The sequence below is a fragment of the Gadus macrocephalus genome, chromosome 4 (assembly GCF_031168955.1).
Source record: "Gadus macrocephalus chromosome 4, ASM3116895v1".
Classification (NCBI taxonomy): domain Eukaryota; kingdom Metazoa; phylum Chordata; class Actinopteri; order Gadiformes; family Gadidae; genus Gadus; species Gadus macrocephalus.
In genome coordinates, this window is record NC_082385.1 from 19921716 (window position 1) to 19945031 (window position 23316).

Genomic DNA, 23316 nt, shown 5'->3' on the forward strand with positions numbered 1-23316 from the left:
TCCACATCTGCCAGTGCTGCCGCACGTCCTCGTGCTACTGGGGCTGCCGCTCCGCGTGCCTGGGCCACCTTGGGGGCGCGCACCCGCCCGGCGCAGTGGGCGTCCGCGAGACCCACTGCCCACCGCGCGAGCAGCTGTGGCTGGACTGCCTCTGGATCGTTCTCGCGCTGCTCGTGTTCTTCTGGGACGTGGGCACGGACCTGTGCCTGGCGGCGGACTACTATGGCCGGCGGGACTACCTGTGGTTCGGCCTGACGTTGTTTTTCGTGCTTGTGCCCTCGGTGCTCGTGCAGATCCTGAGCTTCCGATGGTTCGTGCAGGACTACACGGGGGGGGGGCTGGGGGTGGTGGAGGGGCTGACCCGGCGGGGCGCGGCGGGGCTGAGCGCCGTGGACCCCCCCGGGAGGGACCGGCTGCGGCTGGCCTCCGTCTGGCTGTGGCAGGCCGTCATCCACATCCTGCAGCTGGGACAGGTGTGGAGGTGAGTAGTACACTACACAACACTACAGAACACAAAAACACAACAACACAGCTTCAGTCAGAGAGCTCTGTGCGGACAGTGAACACATTCACACTGACTATGGTTAGATAGAATGAGGTAGGGGTAGGCCTATTCTAGAAGTCACAGGTAGAGCAGAACAAAGATGGGGTTGGATTGGAGTGAGTGAATTCACTGAATCACTCACTCCAGTCACTCGGAGAAACAATCAGACAAATATCCTGTCAAACAAACACACATACACACACACACAGACACGCACACCTATTATGAGAAAAGAGAAAAATGGAGGGAGTTGAGGCTGTGTTCTCCTTTGACTTAATCTCTGAGCAAAGCATGAAATCGGGCCTCACATGTTTGAGCCCAGCAGCGCGTCCTGGTGCCGCCGCTGTCCACGGTGCTGACATTTTGCTCTACTTAGCTGCCCAGTCTGTGTGTGTGTGTGTGTGTGTGTGTGTGTGTGTGTGTGTGTGTGTGTGTGTGTGTGTGTGTGTGTGTGTGTGTGTGTGTGTGTGTGTGTGTGTGTGCGAGTGTGTGTGTGTGTGTGTGTGTGTGTGTGTGAGTGTGTGCATGTGTATATATGCGTGTTTGTTTATGTGTGTGGGTGCAAGTTTGTGTGTGTATGTTTGTGTTTGTGCGTGTGTGTGTGTGCGTGTGTGTGTGTGTGTGTTTGTGTGTGTGAGTGTGTGCATGTGCATATATGCGTGTTTGTTTATGTGTGTGCGTGCGAGTTTGTGTGTGTATGTGTATGTTTGTGTTTGTGCGTGTGTGTGCGTGTGACCTGCTGAACAACGGTGTTGCGGTCATCACACGCGGAGTACAGAGATGACTACAAAGCATATGTGCTTCTGGCAACGAGAAACATACTCTCTCCTCCTCCCTCCCCCTCAAAAGACACATTCTCACTCTCTTCACACTACGAGCCATGGATAGCTGGTAGTAGTAAGTTCAGGTCGGCTTCAAAGAAACATGAAACTTTGCCACTCAAAGTTTTCCCACAGGCATTTAGGAAAAAGTCCTAAAGTCTGAAACATTTAGGATAATGTCCGGAAAGTCTGAAACATTTAAGATAATGTACTGAAGTCTGAAACGTTTAGGATAATGACAGGAAAGTCTTCTTGAAACACAAAGGTCTACATTGAACTCCATGTTGGGTGGTCCCCAAATTGTGTTGAATTCAAATCTTTATGGATTGCTGTATTTCGTTCTTTTTGTTCAAGCGCATGCAGCTGATTCATGTTCAAGCACAGCCTCTGTGTTTATGTGTGTGTGTGTGTGTGTGTGTGTGTGTGTGTGTGTGTGTGTGTGTGTGTGTGTGTGTGTGTGTGTGTGTGTGTGTGTGTGTGTGTGTCTGCATGTGTGCATGTGTGTGTGTGTTTTACGGGGCTCAAATGTAACAAAGAAACGGGGCAGGAGACAGCTCGACAAACCACGTTTCTTGGTTTAATTAAGTGAAAAGCATGAATCAACCTGATCTTGACAATCATAGAGCAAAACACAAATCAAATCTCCCGCCGCCGTCTCTCGGAGGCCAGCCCCACTTTTATCCGGTTCACTGGGACACCTCCATCCTGGAACATGCGGGACCAGGCCTATGAGAGCAAGACAAAGCGAGTAGCACACACACAATGACTGAAAAGCCAATGTGGCCGTAACAGTGTGTGTGTGCCTGTGCATGTCTGCGTTTGCATGTGTGTGCATGCGTGCGTGCATGCGTGTGTACATGCGCATGCGTGTGTCTATGTGTTTAGCGTTCCACTACATGCTGTGCATCTGGTGACAATTCTATGATACGCATGTGCATTCAAAATTATCGTAGTACTACTTTCTGCTTTCAATCCATCAGCAAAACAACACCATCTTCCTCCTCCTCCTCCACCTCTCTCCAGCCCGCTCTCTACCACAGAAAACCCTTTAATGGTGTTCGCTCAATCGCCTCGGGCAGTCAGCAGAGAGGGAAGGAGGGAGGGCGAGGGAGAGAGAGAGAGAGTCAAAGAAAGAGTGGCGTTAAGTGTATATATGTGCTACATGGGTGTGCATGTGTGTGTGTGCGTGTGTGTACGCTGTGATGTGAAATAGAAATGGTCTTCTATTTTTGGTACTTCTGGAGTTGTAGGACTTAACCCCCACCCATCCCCCATACACACACACACACACACACACACACACACACACACACACACACACACACACACACACACACACACACACACACACACACACACACACACCTACACACTCTCTCTCTCTCTCTCTCTCTCTCTCTCTCTCACACACACATACACACACACATTCTCTCTTACTCAAGGGAGCTGCAGGCAGTTATGTTGAGAAGGAAATGGGAGGGGCCGGCGATGGAGAAAGATCGCTATGAGAGAGAGAGAGAGAGAGAGGAGGGGGAAGGAGGAGGAGAGACGTATAGACAGAAAGGGGAAAGGAATCTTTAATGAGGAAGAAGGGAAAAAAATCTGTTTGCACATGCACATGCTAGTCCGGGAGAAGGAAGGGGTTGTGTGTGTGTGTAGGTGTGTGTGTGTGTGTGTGGGGGGGGGGTATACGCCAAACATAGAACAATATGTTTGGCGTATACTGTATTAACAATCAATTAGCATGTGCATCCCATCTGGAGCCTTATCGTGACAACCTCCCATCCTGCTACGGATAATAATATCCTTTAAAACCACAACGAATAAACAGAAAAGTAAACATTCCAACATCTATTTGCGTTAGTTTTCTATTAGTGTTGTAGGTACTGTGGATATTGTGACTTTTTATGCGAGTGTGTGCCTAAAGGTGGGTTGATTATTAATATTCACATGGAATATTTGTTTGTGCGATTCCGCATTCCAGATGGTTGCTTATCTATATACATATCCATACACAGTCATTAATTATGTAAGGGCACACACACCACCACCTAATCTGTCTCTCTTTCTCTCTCTCTCTCTCTCTCTCTCTCTCTCTCTCTCTCTCTCTCTCTCTCTCTCTCTCTCCGTACACCATATTTGAGTGCCTTCAGGCACACGGTACAACATGCTATCCATATGGGTTCAGAACACCTACGCAGTTAGTAGTGCACGTAAACACATCCAATTTATTCATGTACATGTCCCTACTGTGTATTGAGAGCCACATAATGATGCCATGTTGCAACCTGAAGAAGCTCAACCAGCGAGAGACCTGGTCAGCGTCAGTCCACCAGATAGTTAAAGGAGAAATCCGGTGTAAAATTGATTTGGGATATGTTTGGTTCGAACGAGTTGGAATGTTTGTTTTGGATCAAAAAAGCGCATATAGACGCATTCTTCAGTTGGCTGTTTTTAGCCGATTCTATCAAAACGCTATCAACTTGGAACGATAGGGAAATGTGTTATGCAACATATAAAACAAGGCATTGATAACTTTTTAAGTGTACAGATTGTTTATTAAAAAGGACATTTTATACACACAATACCATCAGTAGTTCACCCGTCGACGCCATCTTGTTTTTAGGACTCGATAAATAGATTGGCGACAACAGAGCTTGCATGTTGTTGACGGATGGCACAATCTCTGTGTTCGTCAATCTATTTATTGAGTCTTAAAAACAAGATGGCGTCGCGATTGAACTGCTGATGATCTATAAAATGTCATTTTTAATAAACAATCTGTACACTTACAAAGTTATCAATGCCTCGTTTTATATGTTAAGACCCTTATTATACTCACAAAGAAGTGTCGGGCTACTTCTAGCCTTTTAAGTGGTTTAAAATAACGATTTAGTTTTTACCATAACACATGCCCCCATCGTTCCAAGTTTATAGTGTTTTGGTAGAATCGGCTAAAAACAGCGAACTTCAGAATGCGTCTATACACGCTTTTTTGCTCCTAAACTAACATTCCAACTCGTTATCATACTAAACATATCCCAGATCCATTTTTTTTTAAGTACGGACGTTCTTGAAGCTGAGGGTATATTCTTTATACCCAGATGGTGAAACATAAGTCATTCAGTAGCAGCATTTCTCCTTCCAGCGCGTTATCGAACCTGCCATCAATTTCAGTTCAATTGCTATTTTGGGAGCCATTCAGATATCCCTCTCACGTTCTTTAAATATAAAAACTAATTGCCTTTTTAAGCATAAGAATGGCTCAGAGCCTATAGCTCTATCTCAAGTTTTTGTTAAAAAAAGACAAACATGCCCTATAAGTAGCCTGTTTCATATTAATAATGGCATTTTTCTTTCACAAATGTTCATAAAAGACTATCAACCAAGCATGAATTACACTATAGCATACTAGAATTTGCATGCTACTAACCCGAGTCATTGATTCTAAACAATAAAACATGCTAGCGTGTTAGCATGCCAACCTTAAACGTAGAGTTCCGTCCTTCAGCAGACCAGAGAATTCTGCCCTGAACCTTCTAATGGTATCGGTACGTCAGGTAGCCTGGTACAAAGTAAGGCCTCTTCTCTAACCCTCATTAGGGGTCTAAATAATCCTCCTTCTTCAGAATCCCCCAGCTGGGATGGGTAAAGACCAGTCCTTTGGTGTGTGCCGACAGGTACATACGGACTCTCTACCTGGGCATCCAGTCGCGGCGGCAGCGCGAGCACCAGCGGCGCTGGTACTGGGCCATGATGTTTGAGTACGCCGACGTCAACATGCTGCGGCTGCTGGAGACCTTCCTGGAGTCGGCACCCCAGCTGGTCCTCCAGCTGTGCATCATGATCCAGGAGAACCGTGCAGAGAGACTGCAGTGTAGGTGGAGCCCTGGGGGGACAACGGGTCTGTGTCTGGGGGGTCTTTGTCTGGGTGGTCCGGGTCTGTGTCTGCGGGTTCAAGGTCTGGATCTGGGGGGTCAGGGGGTCAGGGTCTGGTGGGGTTTGAGTCTTGGGGGTCTGGGTCAGGGAGGTCCGGGGGGTCTGTGTCTGGGGGGTCTGGGTCAGGGGGGTCTGGGTCTGTGTCGGGGGGTCTTGGTCTGGGTCTGTTTCTGGGGGGTCTGGGCGGTCTGTGTCTGGGGGGTTTGTGTCTGGGGGGTCTTTGTCTGTGGGGTCTTGGTCTTGGGGGTCTTTGCCTGGGGGATCTCGGGGGTCTTGGTCTGGGGTGCCTGTGTCTGGGGGGTCTTCGTCTGGGTGGTCTTTGTCGGGAGGGTCTTGGTCTGGTTTCTGGGGGGTCTGTGTCTGGGGGATCTGTGTCTGGGGGGTCTGGGTCTTGGTCTCGGAGGTCTGGATCTGGGGGGTCTGAGGTGTCTTTTTCTGGGGGGTCTTGGTCCGTGTCTGGGTCTGTGTCTGGGGAGTCTGTGTCTGGGTCTGGGGGGTCTGGATCTGGGGGGTCTGTGTCTGGGCGATCTGGGTCTGGGGGGTCTGGGGGTGTCTGGGGGGTCTGGGTCTGGGGGGTCTGTGTCTGGGGGATCTGTGTCTGGGGGGTTCTGGGTCTAAGGGGGTCGGGGTCTGGGGGTTCTGGGTCTGGGGGGTCTGCTCCACAGAAATCAGCCATTTGCGTTCTCAGAATCTGACTGATAGTATGACCCAATTGTGCAACGTTTACATGAACCGAGTTGTTGTTGTTGCAGACTGCAGAAAATTATGCACGTAGACATTGTTGATCTGGGGTTTTGCGCCATTCTCCATTGGTCCGCCACCTTCCCTTTGAGGAATAGGCAGCTCTAAATAGCCTACGTTGAATTTCAACGAAGGTGGCCTTGCAGGCCACTTGAGTTTACAAACTCTCTGAACACGATGATCAGTTAGTGTTTATTCCGTCCAAAATGTTATGCTGTTGAGTACTGAGGATATAGGAATGACTATTTACAAAGGCTTGAACTGTTGATAAAAAACGATTTGATTGAAGTTGGACGACCTTGCAGGCCACTTTGTGTCTTTGACCTAGAAGGCCAATTGCAAAAACTCTACAGACTACCTCTGGAAAATATTTTTACTCTCTGTATCTTCCCTCTTATCCCCCTGTTCTCCCCAACACCATCACCACCACCACCCTCTCTCTCCCCTGGTCTCCTCACCACCACCCCCACCATCCTCTCTCCCCCCCTGGTGTCCTCACCACTACCCTCTCCCCCCCCCCCTGGTCTCCCCAACACCACGACCACCACCCTTTCTCCCCCCTGGTCTCCTCATCACCACCACCCTCTCCCCCCCCCGGTCACATCACCACCCCCACCCTCTTCCCCCCCCGGTCACATCACCACCACCACCCTCTCCCTCCCGGTTTCCTCCCCACCACCTCCCTATCTCCCCCCCGGTCTCCTCACCACCACCACCCTCTCCCCCCTGGTCTCACCACCACCACCCTCTCTCCCCCCTGGTCTCCCCACTCCCACCTCCCTCTCCCCCCCTGGTCTCCCCACCCCTACTCCCACCTCCCTCTCTTTCCCCCCCTGGTCTCCTCACCACCACCACACTCTCTCCCCCTCTGGTCTCCCCACCACCCCCACCACCCTCTCTCCCCCCCTGGTCTCCCCACCCCCACCACCTCTCTCTCTCTCCCCAGGCGTGTCATCCCTGGCCTCGCTCCTCTCCCTGGCCTGGGTGTTGGCCTCCTACCACAAGCTGCTGCGGGACTCGCGGGACGACCAGCGCAGCATGAGCTACCGCGGTGCGCTGCTGCACCTGCTGTGGCGTCTGCTGACCATCTCGTCGCGGGTGTTATCACTGGCGCTGTTCGCCTCGCTCTTCCACCTCTACTTCGGCATCTTCGTGGTGCTGCACTGGTGCGCCATGGCCTTCTGGGTAGTGCACGGAGGCACAGACTTCTGCATGTCCAAGTGGGAGGAGGTGCTGTTCAACATGGTGGTGGGCATCGTGTACATCTTCTGCTGGTTCAACGTGCAGGAGGGCCGCACACGCTACCGCATGCTGGCCTACTACAGCGTGGTGCTGGCCGAGAACACCCTGCTCACAGGCCTCTGGTGAGACACACGCCTGGGCTTTTGGTTTGAGGTTTTAAAGTGGTGATATCATGCTATTTTGGACTTTACCCTTTGCTTTGGACTGATGTATGTATCAATGTTTTATGTCTGCTAAAATAGAAATATCTAAGTCTGAGCCAGGGGGAGTATTTGCGGCCACATAGAAAGCACTCAATAAGTGTGTGAAACAGGTCGGTTTCGCTCAAACTGGGCGGAGTTGTAGTGCAGAAGTCGCGTTCAACCAATTGCACTAGAGTGGGCAGACTGGGTTACCCGGGAGGGGGGGCCTTAAAGCGACATGATACAAAACAACCTTTGTGAAATACGCTTAAATTGGTTTTGCATAAATTAACAGTGTGAGAATAATAAGGGGTATTTCTAATTTACAGACATTTAACCCTAATCCAGCCAAGGGCATAACTTTGGTGGGAGAAGTTGGGGGGACACAATATCCGGGGGGTCTGGGGGTACTCCCCCAGAAAGAAAATTGTGATTTGAATACAATTTCCTGCATTTCTACATACATTTAGGGACTACGGTAACCAATACAAAATCTGTGAAATAATTAAATTGGTCATCATGCTAAATTCTGCCAGAATAAATATGCATAATCAAAATGATTCAAACTTTTAATATAAAGAACATTTCTTTATTCATTCATCGTATGGACAGGGGTCAGTGAACGAAAGCTACTGATCTAATCATTTTCCTCCTTAAAAGGTTATCTAACATTATCAGGCCCTGAACAGGCACCTGCCGCAACTTCACCTCATCTGATCTCTGATATGAATAGGGTAGGGTGACCAGATCACAATTCACCAGATGTGGGACAAAGACTACGTTTGTGTGGGACAATGTGGGATACCAATGGAGGTAGTCTAAAATAACTTTTTTAAACATTTCTATTCTGCCCCTTTGCTTATAACATTACTATGCTTTGCCATCTGGTTGATTCAGTAGCACATAACAGCCTGCAAATAAAATGTACCAAATATATCTTATTTAAATGGAACTTTCCCAAGTTCTCTCACGTGAGAAAACATAGTAGGCATGGAGCTTTCATGCTATTTCAAAGTGCCTCAAGTTAACACACCTGACTGTATACAATCAAACAGATTGTATCAAGTATTGTACTTTAATGTGCCTTTTCTCAAACAACAGAGAGCAACAACCTAACCCCAGTACAATTCAAAACACCACATTAAATTGTTTGCTCTAGTTGAACAATACTGAACCACATATTCACTGGATTAGGCTACATTGAGCACATAGGCTGATTATCTGAACAAAAAAAAACTCACTCAGCTCAGAATCACATAGATTAACTACCCAAAAGAAATGCATTTGAAAATTATCTGAATTTACTGGACAATGCCATAAAGGCACACCTGTGTATACAATTAGGCAATAGGTAATACATAAAATAATAACATTTTTTGTGAGACCCGCATTGTCTGTGTCTTTTCACGTCGTATTCACCTCCGTGTGAAATGGAAAAATGACTCACGCAAACTTCACACAAAACTGTACCAGACTCGTTCCTCACTGGTTTCACCCAGGGATAGATAGTTTCCCATTCTTTATCGCAGCTGCATTTCCTCTTTTTAGCCCTACGAGTCGTGCTTTCCTCCGTCTCGTGCTGTATGCCGTTCTGACCTGATTTGCACCGTTTCTTGTGGGTGTGCCCTTACCTGCGTCCGCGTCCGAGTTTGATTGACATGATCAAACAGCCCGCCCCGCCCCCTGATGAAAGCCTTTACTGCTTTCTCCGCACACATTTATTTGATAAATGGCAGATTATAAAACACGCATTAAAAAAAATATATATATCGGGTTTGACTGTCAATAACAATGTAGGACAACGGGACGTGTGAAAAGTATGCGGAAACGCATGACTGTCCGGCACAAAGCGGGACATCTGGTCACCCTATGAAAGCGGAGTCAAGTTATCCTATTGAGCCCGTGGTGTGTGAGTCTAACTGCGGTTTAAGGTGGACTCGTTTTCAAGTTATGGTTAATAGAAAAATCATGCTGTTTTACAACCCCTAATCAACCAACTCACTTGTCCTTTCTGTCTTTTCATACCCTCTCCAAAGAAATACATTAAATTGAGTTGCTGTTGGCGTTCTATTTTTATGAAAAACCCTGCGAAGTCTCTTCATTCAATGAGCAATTTTTCAAGTGCGCATGCGTGGTGGAACACGTCCGAGACTCTGAGTCCACAGACGCCAAAATGCCCTGTAGAACCGCGTAGTCAGGCTGTCCGTGTCCTCTACTCGTCTTTGGCAATTTTTTATACATTATTTTTGAATATATATCAGGGCCTTAAAATCAGCAGCTCAATTCACATTCTCAGCCCGAATCTGACGGCTTGCCAAACAGTAAATAAGCACGATTTTTGCGGTTAGAAAAGTGGGAGGGACACAAACAGGATTTTGAAAAGAGGAGGGGACATGTCCCCCCGTCCCGAGTGGATATTACGCCCATGATTCCAGTAATGCCATTAACCCTAAAAAACATGATTATTTTAGGGGTTAATGATATTGGACCGTAATATTGCTGGAAGGATAACTTCCATAACAGAGGAGGGATACATAAGATGACACAGGGGGAGAGTAGACTAGTTGTGGTTCTAGTTGAATAGTTAAAAATGTGCAGGCGGTACCAGAGAGGGGGTTATCGGGCTGTGGGGTGGCCCTCGTCAGAGACATGAAGACAATAAAAATAAATAAGATGATTCATGCTAAATGCACACATTACTAAGAAGCTACCGCCCCCATTCAACACATCTCCATGATACTGTCTCTGTCCCGCATCTGATAAATGAGTAGCGTAAAGTTACTCAAGGACAACAATTTAGAGCCAGAGTGAAAAATGAACACATGTAGTGGCTGAGCAATAAATGTTTGATACACAATTATTACCTCCAGATGGCCTTGGCGATTGGGGAACTGGGGAGAGAAAAGTTAGCCGCTTGCGTATGCTCCCAGTGGGATTATTTATGAACACAAATCAACATGACCAAGGAAAACATATGATGGATGCATAAAGACCCTATTTTTACTGAACAATTCTCATAATGTGTTAATTAGGTGAGTGCTACACGCAGCGCTCAACTATTGTTCTTCATAAGTTTTATTCTTTCTTTCTTTCTTTCTTTCTTTCTTTCTTTCTTTCTTTCTTTCTTTCTTTCTTTCTTTCTTTCTTTCTTTCTTTCTTTCTTTCTTTCTTTCTTATTATTCTTTCCGAACTTTGGGACCTATCTCTTTCCTAAATTTTCACCAAGAGACTTTTAAATATTCAGAATAGCTTGGAATCGCAAATGTGTCTTTTAGTATTAGAGCGCCGATGACGTCACTTGCATGGTAGGACTAGGTTGTTGCTGCAGACCCGCAAACGCATTTGAGCCTGTGAGGGACACGCCTGTAGTGTCCGACTGTCACCCGGTGGAGAGGGATCAATTTCAGGCTCCAGCTCCACCTTCGGATTGTATGGGTGTGACTGGTGTGTGTGTGGGTGCTGGCAGAGCATGGACACTGCCATTGAATCGGTCTGCTGCTGAGAGGTCCCAGTCAACCTTGACCATCTAATGGTGGGATTACGTTGCATAACCATGCATAGGGCATTTCGGCCTCTCCTGGAACCGTCACCTTATCGTGGTGGAGAGGTTTGCGTGTCCCTGTGAACCTGAGGGCTGTGTTGTCTGGAGCCTTGTGCTCCTGGTAGGGTCTCTCATGGCAGAGTGGTCTCAGGTGAGGGGCCAGACTAAGAATGGTTCAAAAATCCTCAATGAATATCGGAAAAAGAGGAGATGTGACCCGGCCCGGAGGAAGCCCGGGGCCCCCATCTGGAGCCAGGCCCAGACGGAGGGCTCGGTGGCGAGCGCCTGGTGGCCGGGTTTGCCACGGAGCCCGGTCGGGCACAGCCCGAACAAACTACGTGGCACCCCCCCTCTCTTCATCTCATGGGCCCACCACCTGTGGGAAGACCCGTTGGGGTCGGGTGCGCAGCCACATGGGTGGCAGCGAAGGTCAGGGGTCTCGACGGACCAGACCCGGGCGGCAGAAGCTGGCTCTGGGGACGTGGAACGTCACCTCGCTGTGGGGAAAGGAACCGGAGCTTGTGAGGGAGGTGGAGCGCTATCAGTTAGATCTGGTGGGGCTTACCTCCACGCACAGTCTCAGCTCTGGTACCGTACTCCTGGATAAGGGTTGGACTCTATTCTTCTCCGGAGTTGCCGAGGGCGTGAGGCGCCGGGCGGGTGTGGGGATACTCATAAATCCCCGGCTGAGCGCTGCGGTTTTGGAGTTTACCCCGGTAGACGAGAAGGTCGCCTTCCTGCGCCTAAGGGTTGTAGGGGGGAAAACTCTGACTGTTGTTTGTGCGTATGCACCAAACAGCAGCTCAGAGTACTCGGCCTTCTTGGAGACCCTGAATGGAGTCCTGTATGGGGCTCCAGTAGGGGACTCCGTAGTTCTGCTGGGTGACTTCAACGCCCACGTGGGCAACGATGGAGACACCTGGAGAGGCGTGGTGGGGAGGAAAGGCCTCCCTGATCTAAACCCGAGCGGTCGTTTGTTATTGGACTTCTGTGCTAGTCATGGATTATCCATAACAAACACCATGTTCGAACATAAGGGTGCTCATAAGTAGGGCCCGACCGATATTGATTTTTGAGTGCCGATGCCGATTATTTTCAGAGAAAAATTACGATTACGATTTAATCGGCCGATTAAAAAAAAACAAAAAAAAACATAGAAAACGTAGTTTTTGATACCTTAAATATACTTTAAACACTTTTGACGAATATGTGAATTGAATGCAGAACCTTTGAGTGTTTTAGAATACATTTACAGTCAAAAATGAGTGTAATGTAAAATGTAAAATAAATAACTAACTCCCAATGTGCTGCGCTCGTGAGCAGTGACTAACACGTGCGTGCTGAGCAGTATGGTCTCACCATTAGAGTCTACAGTATAACAAATTAACATGGCCTGGGACCTAAAGAAAAACAGGCACAACATGCTCAAACAACGCGTCTTGTGTACATTGGTGAGGTGAGCGCGCAGCTGCCTGAGCGAGCGTGCTTTCATGTTGTACGGTAAAATTCAATCTCCTCTTTTTTACTCCAGCTAAAGTTGTTAGTTAGCAAGGCGAGTAGGAGCGCAATCTGCAGGATACTAATCGCAATAACATTTATAAAAAAAAAATAAATAAATAAATAAACGGTTGTAATCGGCGTCTTTTTGGCCGATGCCGATTATTTTCAAAAGGGCTATAATCGGCCGATTAAATCGGCAGGCCGATAAATCGGTCGGGCCCTACTCATAAGTGTACCTGGTACCAGAGTACCCTAGGCCGAAGATCAATGATCGATTTTGTGATCGTGTTATCTGATCTGAGGCAGCATGTTTTGGACACTCGGGTAAAGAGAGGGGCGGAACTGTCAACCGACCACCATCTGGTTGTGAGTTGGATCAGGGAATGGGGGAAATTTCCGGATAGACCTGGTAAGCCCAAATGAGTAGTGCGGGTGAACTGGGAACGTCTGGAGGAGGCCCCCGTCCTAGGTATCTTCAACTCACACCTCCGGCGGAGTTTTTCTGGCATTCCTGTGGAGGTTGGGGGCATTGAGCCGGAGTGGGCGGTGTTCAAAGCCTCCATTGCTGAAGCTGCGGTGGCTAGCTGTGGCCTCAGGGTCTTAGGCTCCTCAAGGGGCGGTAACCCTCGGACACCGTGGTGGACACCGGTGGTCAGGGAAGCCGTCCGATTGAAGAAGGAGGCCTTCCGGGATATGATATCCTGGAGGACTCCTGACTCGGTTGCAGGGTACCGACAGGCCCAAAGGGCTGCAGCTGCTGCCGTGTCGGAGGCTAAGCAGCGGGTGTGGGAGAAGTTCGGAGAGGCCATGGAGAAGGACTTTCGGTCGGCACCAAAGTGTTTCTGGAAGACTATCCGGCACCTCAGGAGGGGGAAACGGGGAACCATCCAAGCTGTGTACAGTAAGGATGGGACTCTGTTGACCTCAACTGAGGAGGTCGTCAGACGTTGGAAGGAACACTTTGAGGAACTCCTGGATCCGAATAACACGCCCTCTATGTTGGAGGCAGAGCTCGAGGTTGATGGTGTTTCGTCGTCAATTTCCCTGGTGGAGGTCACTGAGGTAGTCAAACATCTCCGAAGTGGCAAAGCCCCAGGGATTGATGAGATCCAGCCAGAAATGCTAAAGGCTCTGGGTGTTGAGGGGCTGTCATGGTTGACACGCCTATTCAACATCGCGTGGGAGTCGGGTACAGTGCCAAAGGAGTGGCAAACCGGGGTGGTGGTTCCCCTGTTCAAAAAGGGGGACCAGAGAGTGTGTGCCAAATACCGGGGTATCACACTTCTCAGCCTCCCTGGTAAAGTCTACTCCAAGGTGCTTGAAAGGAGGGTTCGGCCGATCGTCGAACCTCAGATTGAAGAGGAACAATGCGGTTTTCGCCCCGGACGTGGAACTACGGACCAGCTCTTCACTCTCGCAAGGATCCTGGAGGGGGCCTGGGAGTATGCCCATCCGGTGTACATGTGTTTTGTGGATCTGGAGAAGGCGTATGACCGGGTCCCCCGGGAGAAACTGTGGGAGGTGCTGCGGGAGTATGGGGTAAGGGGGTCTATCCTCAGGGCCATCCAATCCCTGTACTCCCAAAGCGAGAGCTGTGTTCGCGTCCTCGGCAGCCATTCAGTTTCGTTCTCAGTGGGTGCTGGTCTCCGCCAGGGCTGCGCCTTGTCACCAATCCTGTTTGTGATATACATGGACAGGATATCGAGGCGTAGTCGTGGTGGGGAGGGGTTGCAGTTCGGTGGTCTGAGGATCTCATCACTGCTTTTTGCAGATGATATGGTCCTCATTGGATCATCGGCCTGGGACCTTCAGCACTCACTGGATCGGCTGGCGGCCGAGTGTGAAGCGGCTGGGATGAGGATCAGCACCGCTAAATCTGAGGCCATGACTCTTAGCAGGAAACCGATGGATTGCTTACTCCGGGTAGGAAATGAGTCCTTAGCCCAAGTGAAGGAGTTCAAGTACCTCGGGGTCTTGTTCGCGAGTGAGGGTACTATGGAGCGTGAGATTGGCCGGAGAATCGGAGCAGCGGGGGCGGTATTGCGTTCGCTTTACCGCACCGTTGTAACGAAAAGAGAGCTGAGCCGCAAGGCAAAGCTCCTTTACTTAGAAAGGAGTCAGCTGAGGTGGTTTGTGCATCTGGTGAGGATGCCCACTGGGCGCCTTCCTTGGGAGGTGTTTCAGGCACGTCCAGTGGGGAGGAGACCTCGGGGAAGACCCAGGACTAGGTGGAGAGATTATATCTCAACACTGGCCTGGGAACGCCTCGGGATCCCCCCGTCAGAGTTGGTCAATGTGGCCCGGGAAAGGGAAGTCTGGGGCCCCCTGCTTGAGCTGCTCCCCCCGCGACCCGACCCCGGATAAGCGGACGAAAATGAGATGAGAGATGAGATGAGGGCATTTCGGATGCTGTGCGGCGAGAGAGGTTTTGGAAGTGGCCATGCTCTCTCTAAGGGACGTCCGAGCGGAGACACTGGAGCGCCCCATGATTAGCAACCAAGTAACAAGGCGAAAACAATCATTCCCCCTCCGTTTTCCTTTGATGCGTTTCAGGAATATCTCTGTAAAGACGGACTCATTGCGGAAACACAAGGAGCTGTATAAACGCTGTAGTACCTACATATTGTAGGCGCTGGTTCTCCACAAAACAAATTGGAGCGCATCAAGCCTCCGCGCATCCAGCCTGCGCGCTGTATAAAAACATTCATGTCGAGGAGGAGATAGTAGTTGCTTAACCTTTTAGATTTGAGTAGAAATACTTTTTAATGTACAGTTAGCAATTCAAATGACCGAGGGGCTGTATTTAAAGCTACAAAAATAATACAAAAAAAAACCTGTAACTTTCAACACAGCTCTAACGTCGCTTCAGGCGTCCACACGAATCCTAACACGAAACCGCATAGGTCCGGTTTTATTCGAAACCACCCTGGGACCATGGACCTATTAAGAACATGGTTTATTATCAGCCTAATAACATGGTTATTAAAGACGTGGTTTCATCAAAAAATCGGTTCAGGGTGGACGGGACCTGACCAGACATGTTAGATGCGCTTTGGGAGATACACCCGCGGATTAGCATAGATGCGAGGCAGATTCACGAGTGTCATGTTCACTTTAGGTGGATGTTGGAGGTTTACTTTCTGGTGGATGTTGATGGATATTGCACAGATGGATATTTCACAGATACATCTTACTATGAAACTACTTCTTCGAGTTTAACTCCCTCTGCATCAGCAATCGGCTAGTCGGCGAACATCAGGGTGAGTAGAAAGGGACATTTTCTGGAATTTCTGTTTACAGACCCGCCGTGGTTTAATTAGCAGCTTGGAAACATAGATCTGTGATATCGTCTGAGTAATAGTTTATACACTTTATGGTAGGAGTGCTAGCTTGTGGGGATTGACATGACAGGGGCTATTGGAGGGTTAGTCCGTTTTAAGGCTGCCAGCCATGTATTAAGGGCTGGTTTCCTATTCAAAGGTAGCCTGTGGAAATTACCCCAGCTGACTTGGCCCTTTATAATTCATTACTGCAGCCAGGGGCAATGGAATAAGATGATCCTCCTGTAGACCTGGTTGTTTGCTTTTCATAGCCATTTCAGCGAGCCTCAGAGCCTGACACATTACCTGCTATGGCTGCTAGAGCCACAGAGTAGGAGTGGGTTACCATGCCAGTGACGTAGCTGATTGTTGAATTCCAACATGGCGGCGCCCTGCACCACTTTCACCGTACAACTTAATCCCTTTTAGCAAGTTCAACCATTTTTTGTTATTGTATCAATGAGAAGGCAGACAATACATCTGTTATATCAACTAAACTTCAAATTTCAGTTCAGTTCATCTTTAAAGACACACACACACACACACACACACACACACACACACACACACACACACACACACACACACACACACACACACACACACACACACACACACACACACACACACACACACACACACACACACACACACACACACACCAGCAGTGCAGGGCAATACATTTGACCTTTCAGATTCTTCAGTTCAATTCATTTTACATTTCTGCATTTTTAGCAATGCTGCCATTTCACTATAGGGGGAACACACTGCTTTACAGGGATTGTTCAGCACAGAAGATGTGTATTTATATTACCACTGCGTTCATCTCTTCAGATCTTAAGACCAGCGGGAAAACAATGCGGACAAGTTGTTTCAATTAACAGATTTAATCGGAAAAGGCAGATTCTTCTGTGGGTTCCAGAGCACCCAGATTAACCTGGTTACAGCCGGATTATCACCGGATTTAAAGATTAAAAACACAATCTTGTAGTCTGTCTTGTAGTTGGCATAATACCTCGGTGCCCGACTGTTCATCCATGGTGGCTGGCAGTCAGTCCAGCACGCTCTCTCATGGGGATTCCACGGAGATACCCGTTTTAGCATTTGAAACCTAATGCCAAACATTTACCAAAGAGATATTTAATGTACATGTAGCATCCGTGGTCTTGAATGGGTAGATAGGATGGGTAGATAGGATGCTAGATAGGATGGGTAGATAGGATGCTAGCATCAGTCCAGGTTCTTAAGAAGCTAAACACTAATGACTCACGAAGGGAGTTGGTGTTGGCTGAATAGATGGGCAATTTTTAATGCCTTTCATCATAAAGCATTGACATTTGATACAAAATAAAGCTTTTAAAAATAACATACAATATCAAAAGAATAAGTCCTTTGTAGCTGGATTCCCCAGCTACAGTACTCCTTGGGAAAGGAGTTGTTCGGTCAAGGAATGTCTTGTTCAGGGGGGGATATCCGTATATGTGTGTTTCAGTTTCTCTTACTACTACCCGGGTAGGTTAGTGTGTAGGCCTATCTATTTGTTGCCTTATCTGTAATGAATGGATCTTCACAATCGTCCATGGCGGTGTTCATGGCTGGCCACGCCGTATCCAAACCATCCACAGTGTAAACAAAAAACAACAACTGGAGATTGAAGTGAACAATATAATTCACGGTAGTTATCTTGTATTTTCAATATTCAGGTCCTGCCGTCTGTCCAGTGTTATGGTTCAAGGTGACCCCCTGGAAACAGGGTGCTCACGTGTAATTTCATGTTATTGGAATTATGTTGAGCGCTCCCTACTGGAGAACTCATGCAATTGCATCTTTAAATAATAAAGGGTTTAGTAGCCCTCTATTCCATATGGGTTACATACAATATATATTTGATAAATCATTTTTCATAATATATTCCTAATGTAATGTTTGAGAGGTCCTTGTATGTGCAAACAGACTGATGCCTAATGATTGGGAGCCACGAGTGAACTAATCTGCTGATCACTCAGTGTGCTGCGCATACACAGGGCCACTGAAATACAGGCGACGTGAGTGAGTGTCAGTGAGTGTGTGAGTGAGTGAGTGAGTGAGTGAGTGAGGGTGTGAGTGAGTGAGGGTGTGAGTGAGTGAGGGCGTGAGTGAGTGTGTGTTGAACGGCAGTTCAGAAACCCATTTCAACTGCCTCCCCACTCCCCGCTCTTCCCCTCCTCTCCCTCCCACCTCTCAGGTATGCATACCGGGACCCGGCTCTGACCGACTGGTATGCGTCTGAGGCGCTGTGCGGCGTGTACCTGTGCTTCGCCGGCGGCGTCCTGGTCATGCTGCTGTACTACGGCTTCCTCCACCCGGCCTCCGCCCACCTCTCGCCCAGCCCCGCCTCCTCCTGCTGCGCCCAGCTGCTGTGGGGGCTCCCGCTGCCCCCCTCAGCCCCTCCCTCCGCCCCACCCACCCCGGCACACCTGGCCCGCTCGCAGACGGAGGAGGACCTGGCCGACGACACCTGCCTGCCCGTGTTCCAGGTGCGCTCCTCGGCCTCGGCGGCGGCAGCGGCGGCGGCCAGGCTGGAGGGCCCGCTCATCAAGATCGACATGCCCAGGAAGAGGTATCCGGCCTGGGACGCGCACTACGTGGACCGCCGGCTGCGGCGCACCATCAACATCTTGCAGTACATCACGCCGGCCGCCGTTGGAATCCGCTACCGTGACGGCCCACTTCTCTACGAGCTGCTGCAGTACGAGTCCTCGCTCTGAGTTCCCGGGGCCGGGGGGTGGGGGGGGATGCTCTACGAGCTGCTGTAGTACGAGTCCTTGCTCTGAGGGCCAGGGGCCGGGGGGGGGGGGGGTGCCCGCTGCTCTATGAGCGGTTGCAGTACGAGTCCTCGCTCTAAGGGCCAGGGCCCGGGAACGGACGGACGCACGGACGGACGCAAATATGCAAGGACACAGATGCGTCACGTCAGAGGGGATGCAGTGTGTCCGGTGTGTGAGTGGGAGAGAGAGTGTGTGTGTGTGTGTGTGTGTGTGTGTGTGTGTGTGTGTGTGTGTGTGTGTGTGTTTAGAGATCAATGCGGGAAAGAGTTGCTGTTCACTCCCAAACTGTGTCAAATAGAAAGCACAGGAACAGTGATGGGACCCTGTCACAAGCAAACAGGCACACACATACACACGCTGGTTTCCAGAAATCCAGCGTTGACGTGATGCTCCACAACAATGTGTCACATTCGGACATGCAAACGCACAAAGACATGGGCACAGACACACTCACAAACACACACAAACACCTGCTGTGATCTCAGGCCTGTGAGTCTAATACGATGACTCAACAAGCTGCTTCGGTTTGAGCTCTGTCTCTTTCTACCTCTTTTCTTTGTTTCTCTACCTCTCTCTCTGTCTCAATCCTTTCTGTTCTGTTCTCACTCTCACACTCTCTCTCTCTCTTTCCATCTTTTTTGCTCCGTCTCTCTCTCTCTATCTCTCTCTCTACCTCTCTCTCTCACCCCTACCTCTCCTTTGGCTCTTTTCATTTCACTCTGTGTTCTGCTGTGATAAAAAAAATCTCTTCAAAACAACAACAACCATAACAGCAACAACAACAGCAGTTGGCAAAAACAAACACATACAGAGCTGAAGCACACGCGTGGCTACCTGCATGCCTTCTTGGTGTCCCACGTCTTTATACAAACCGGTCTGGAAGAAGCTGGAAGAGGCCGGTCTGGTCTATTATCAGTAGTGAACCCAGTGTTAGCTGAACAAGGGGCTGGATATATTTTTATGGAGAGAAGGCTTCTCAGCTGGTTTCTTTGTTTGGTTTTATTCTTCCTCGGAGGTTCATGGCTGGCAGTCCAGAGTCTCTCGGGATATGCCGGAAAACATGCATTGTCAACAAATATTTGATTGAAGGTATGTGTTGGTGTGTATGTGTGTGTGTGTGTGTGTGGGGGGGGGGGGGATATTCAAGCACTGGATACTTCGACAACTCTCAAGCACACAGTGGTTAAGGTTTAATGTGGGTGCTTCTTCCCCTGTGGTGCTCTGTCTCTACAGTTAATATTAACAGTATATTAACTGTCTCACATTGTTTATATATATATATATATATATATACATATATATATATATATATATATATTCATATAACTGTGTCGTACAGGTCATATACAGTGAGGTGGTCTGTTAACATCCTGTTACAGTGCGCTGTGCACTTTGTTGAACATTTGAGTAAAATCAGCTTCGGTCCTCATGTACATAAGTGAGTGTAAAACACTAAGCACAGCACAATGAATATACAGGGCATTTTGTGTTTTTCTGTGTGTGTGTGTGTGTGTGTGTGTGTGTATGTGTGTGTGTGTGTGTGTGTGTGTGTGTGTGTGTGTGTGAGAGAGAGAGAGAGAGAGAGAGAGAGAGAGAGAGAGAGAGAGAGAGAGAGAGAGAGAGAGAGAGAGAGAGAGAGAGAGAGAGAGAGAGAGAGAGAGAGAGAGAGAGAGAGAGAGAGAGAGAGAGAGAGAGAGAGAGAGAGAGAGAGAGAGAGTGTGTGTGTGTGTGTGTGTGTGTGTGTGTGTGTGTGTGTGTGTGTGTGTGTGTGTGTGTGTGTGTGTGTGTGTGCACGTGCGCGTGCACGTGCTGTAGCTTCCAATTATCTTATTTCCTTTCCGGGGGGGATTGTGGGTGATGAAGTCCCCACTCTCCCAACCCTTCACATCACCCTTTTTGTTGCTTAATTTCTAATGCCTACATGTCGTCATGCCCGTGATTCACCCCAGACGTGACGCTTGTTGCATTCATTATGTTTGTTGTCCCCTGCAAGGCGAGCTGTTGCGGAGCTGGTCGGCAGGGGTCTCCCACCCTGTACCGTAGAGCCTAACATCACAGGCGCTCTCATCATTGCGATAACGAGGGAGCACGAGACCCGCTGGCATGGCGGTTAGCCCGCTCACATGACTCCTAGCCACGGGAACAACAACAACAACAACACGTTGCCTCTGTGATGACGAGAGGTGTCATGGCTTATTAGGAACAACTGCTGTTGGCAGAGAGCGATGACACATACACAGGACACATAGCCCAAAGACAACGATATGACATCGGTTCACATGTAAGATCGTATACAAACATTCTAGTCGCAAGCTCCAACTCCTGGAGATTTAAAGGGGTGTATTTAAGCTATTGTTGTTGACGTACACGTCTTATTGGATTTGAAACCACAGAAAAGTATTGACATCAAGAAAATTCCATATTATAGTAAGAAAATATATTATTTCAATAATAACCCAGCCCCCTAAAATGCGAAAAACGCCTAGCAAGAGTAGTAAGCTTTGGTCGTGCTATTTGTGTCTCACATGCATTTATTCAGATTGTTTTATATTTAATTATCGGTTTTGTATTGTTCCATGTTATGTCATGGTTTAATTTCCTAACTTAAGCGATGAGCATTTCGAGGAGATAGTAGAGCAATCCCTTTGACGTGACAAAACGTTAAAATCTTCAGCGGTGCCTCGAAGCTTGGAGCTAGGAGGGCTTTTCTGCGGTGCTACAACATAACATACGCAGGCTCCACTGTCCTGAACATTGTCAGCTGACAAACTAAACAACTACATTTGGCAAGCCACAGGTCCTCATATGATAGCCAGTTGCTAACCGCCAACTAGCTTAGTTCCACTTTTTTCGAATGGTGCAACTGTGACTCATTTCTATACGGTGCAATAGAGGCAGGTCTTATTGTCTCTCTCTTAGAGGTCTAGGGTGCAGTAACTCCAGCAGCCCTTCACATCTCTGCCAAGGCTTTAGGCCCACCCCCTAGACCAAACACACAACTGCTCTTCCTGTCCTGCAGAAGCTATGCAAGTCGCCGAAGCAGAGAGACACACACACACACACACAAACCCCAAGGACACACACTTACAAATACACCAATACATACACACACATACACACACAAATGGGCATGCACAGACAGAGCAGTACAAAGGTACACACTTCTGCACACACACACTGTTGCAAATGTAACTACACATACACTCAAACACGCATGCATACAAATACTAATATATTCACACACACCATGACAAGGACATAAAACACTCGATATAACACACTTGTGCAGACCCACACTTATGCAAACTCACTTGTTCACACACACATGTGCACAGACAATTGTGCAAACACACACATGCACATACACACTTGTGCAGACGAACACTTGTGCCAACACACATGTGCACACACACACTTGTGCAGGCACACACGTGCACACACATACGTGCACATAAACACATGTGCAAACGAACACTTGTACACACACACACACGTGCACACAAACGGGCCCACACAAACATACAGTCCTGGTTCGCCTCCACTCCCTGTTTGATATGGGATCAAAGTTCACCTGGTGCTACTGAGGAAGGCCACGTACACTCACGTGCATGTGTATTTGCACAAGACACAAGTGACAGCCAAAAACTCCTTCACATGTTTGTAACTCAAACATACAAAAGAAACATACAAATAATGTAAATGTGTAGGATTATAGGGCGACGGACAAATAACAACTTATCCCTTTAGTGTGGGCTCTGGGCTGTGTAAATACTGTGTTGTCAGTGCACACAACATCACACACACTTATTCTGGTTCAAGAGACACAGTGACACGGATGGGAGGGAATCCATGAAACTTTATCGTTGATAAATGCCACAGCTTCCGTCATAAGGTGGGCATGGGTGCATGAGGCCCATCTGAGACAGGCTTTTGTTTGATGGTTTTTCATACTTTGTGTTTAGATTTTGTTTTACTATTTACCGTTATTTTTGGGGTAGGGTTTTGGTTCACCCACAGTTGAATAGAGTTGAATATCTGTCTAATGTATGAATTTACAAAAAGTATTGACAAAAAAAAAAGAACAGCCTAGCACATGAAGAACTTGGAGAACTTGACATGATTGAGGTCAGATCTAAAGAGTATTGTCCGTTATTCTTCCGTGCTCCTGCGTATTGTCACTGTGCTGTGATGTCCAGTACTCCTGAGGTGTAGATTCTTGTCAAAACTTTGTTCTAAATGCACGAAAAACTGCTCACACGTGAAGAAAATACTTGGTTTGACCATTGACGTTTTTGGTCTCGGACTTGTAACTACTATGTAAATGGTTCAACTTTTTAAAATCAAGGTATAATAAAATAACATCAACAATACGTTCTTAGAACACAATGCTGTTTTTCTTAAATATTTACGGCAAAAGAAAATACATCAGTACCCTCCCGACCCCAACCGTTGCCAAGGAAACCACCATCCGGCCGCATACGGTGCTTCTCTCCACAGTGGCCCCAGCCGCTGTGCACGAGAGGCGGGGCGTGCACAAGAAAAACAAAGGGTCAGCTTGAAGCCTGAAGGTGATGAGGAACCACGAGGGTCTAATTCGGGGGTCTCCTCCATCTTGGAGACTGTGTGAACCAGAACAGAGAAACCTGACGTCTTCCACCGGTCCCCAACTCTTCCTTTTC

At 48.3% G+C, this 23316-nt stretch overlaps 1 protein-coding gene across 1 annotated transcript in view; it reads left to right on the plus strand.

Annotated features, from left to right (window-relative positions):
• The window catches only part of xkr6a (XK, Kell blood group complex subunit-related family, member 6a), a 24340-nt gene extending 1546 nt beyond the window's left edge, over positions 1 to 22794 (plus strand). Inside the window, exons 2-5 of the mRNA XM_060050666.1 lie at positions 1 to 481; positions 5046 to 5242; positions 6992 to 7409; positions 18055 to 22794. The exon at positions 1 to 481 is cut by the window's left edge and continues 127 nt beyond it. Coding sequence (XP_059906649.1) covers positions 1 to 481; positions 5046 to 5242; positions 6992 to 7409; positions 18055 to 18577 — 1619 coding nt within the window. The 3' untranslated portion in view covers positions 18578 to 22794. The remainder of the gene's footprint in view (positions 482 to 5045; positions 5243 to 6991; positions 7410 to 18054) is intronic.
• Positions 22795 to 23316: the final 522 nt, after the last annotated feature.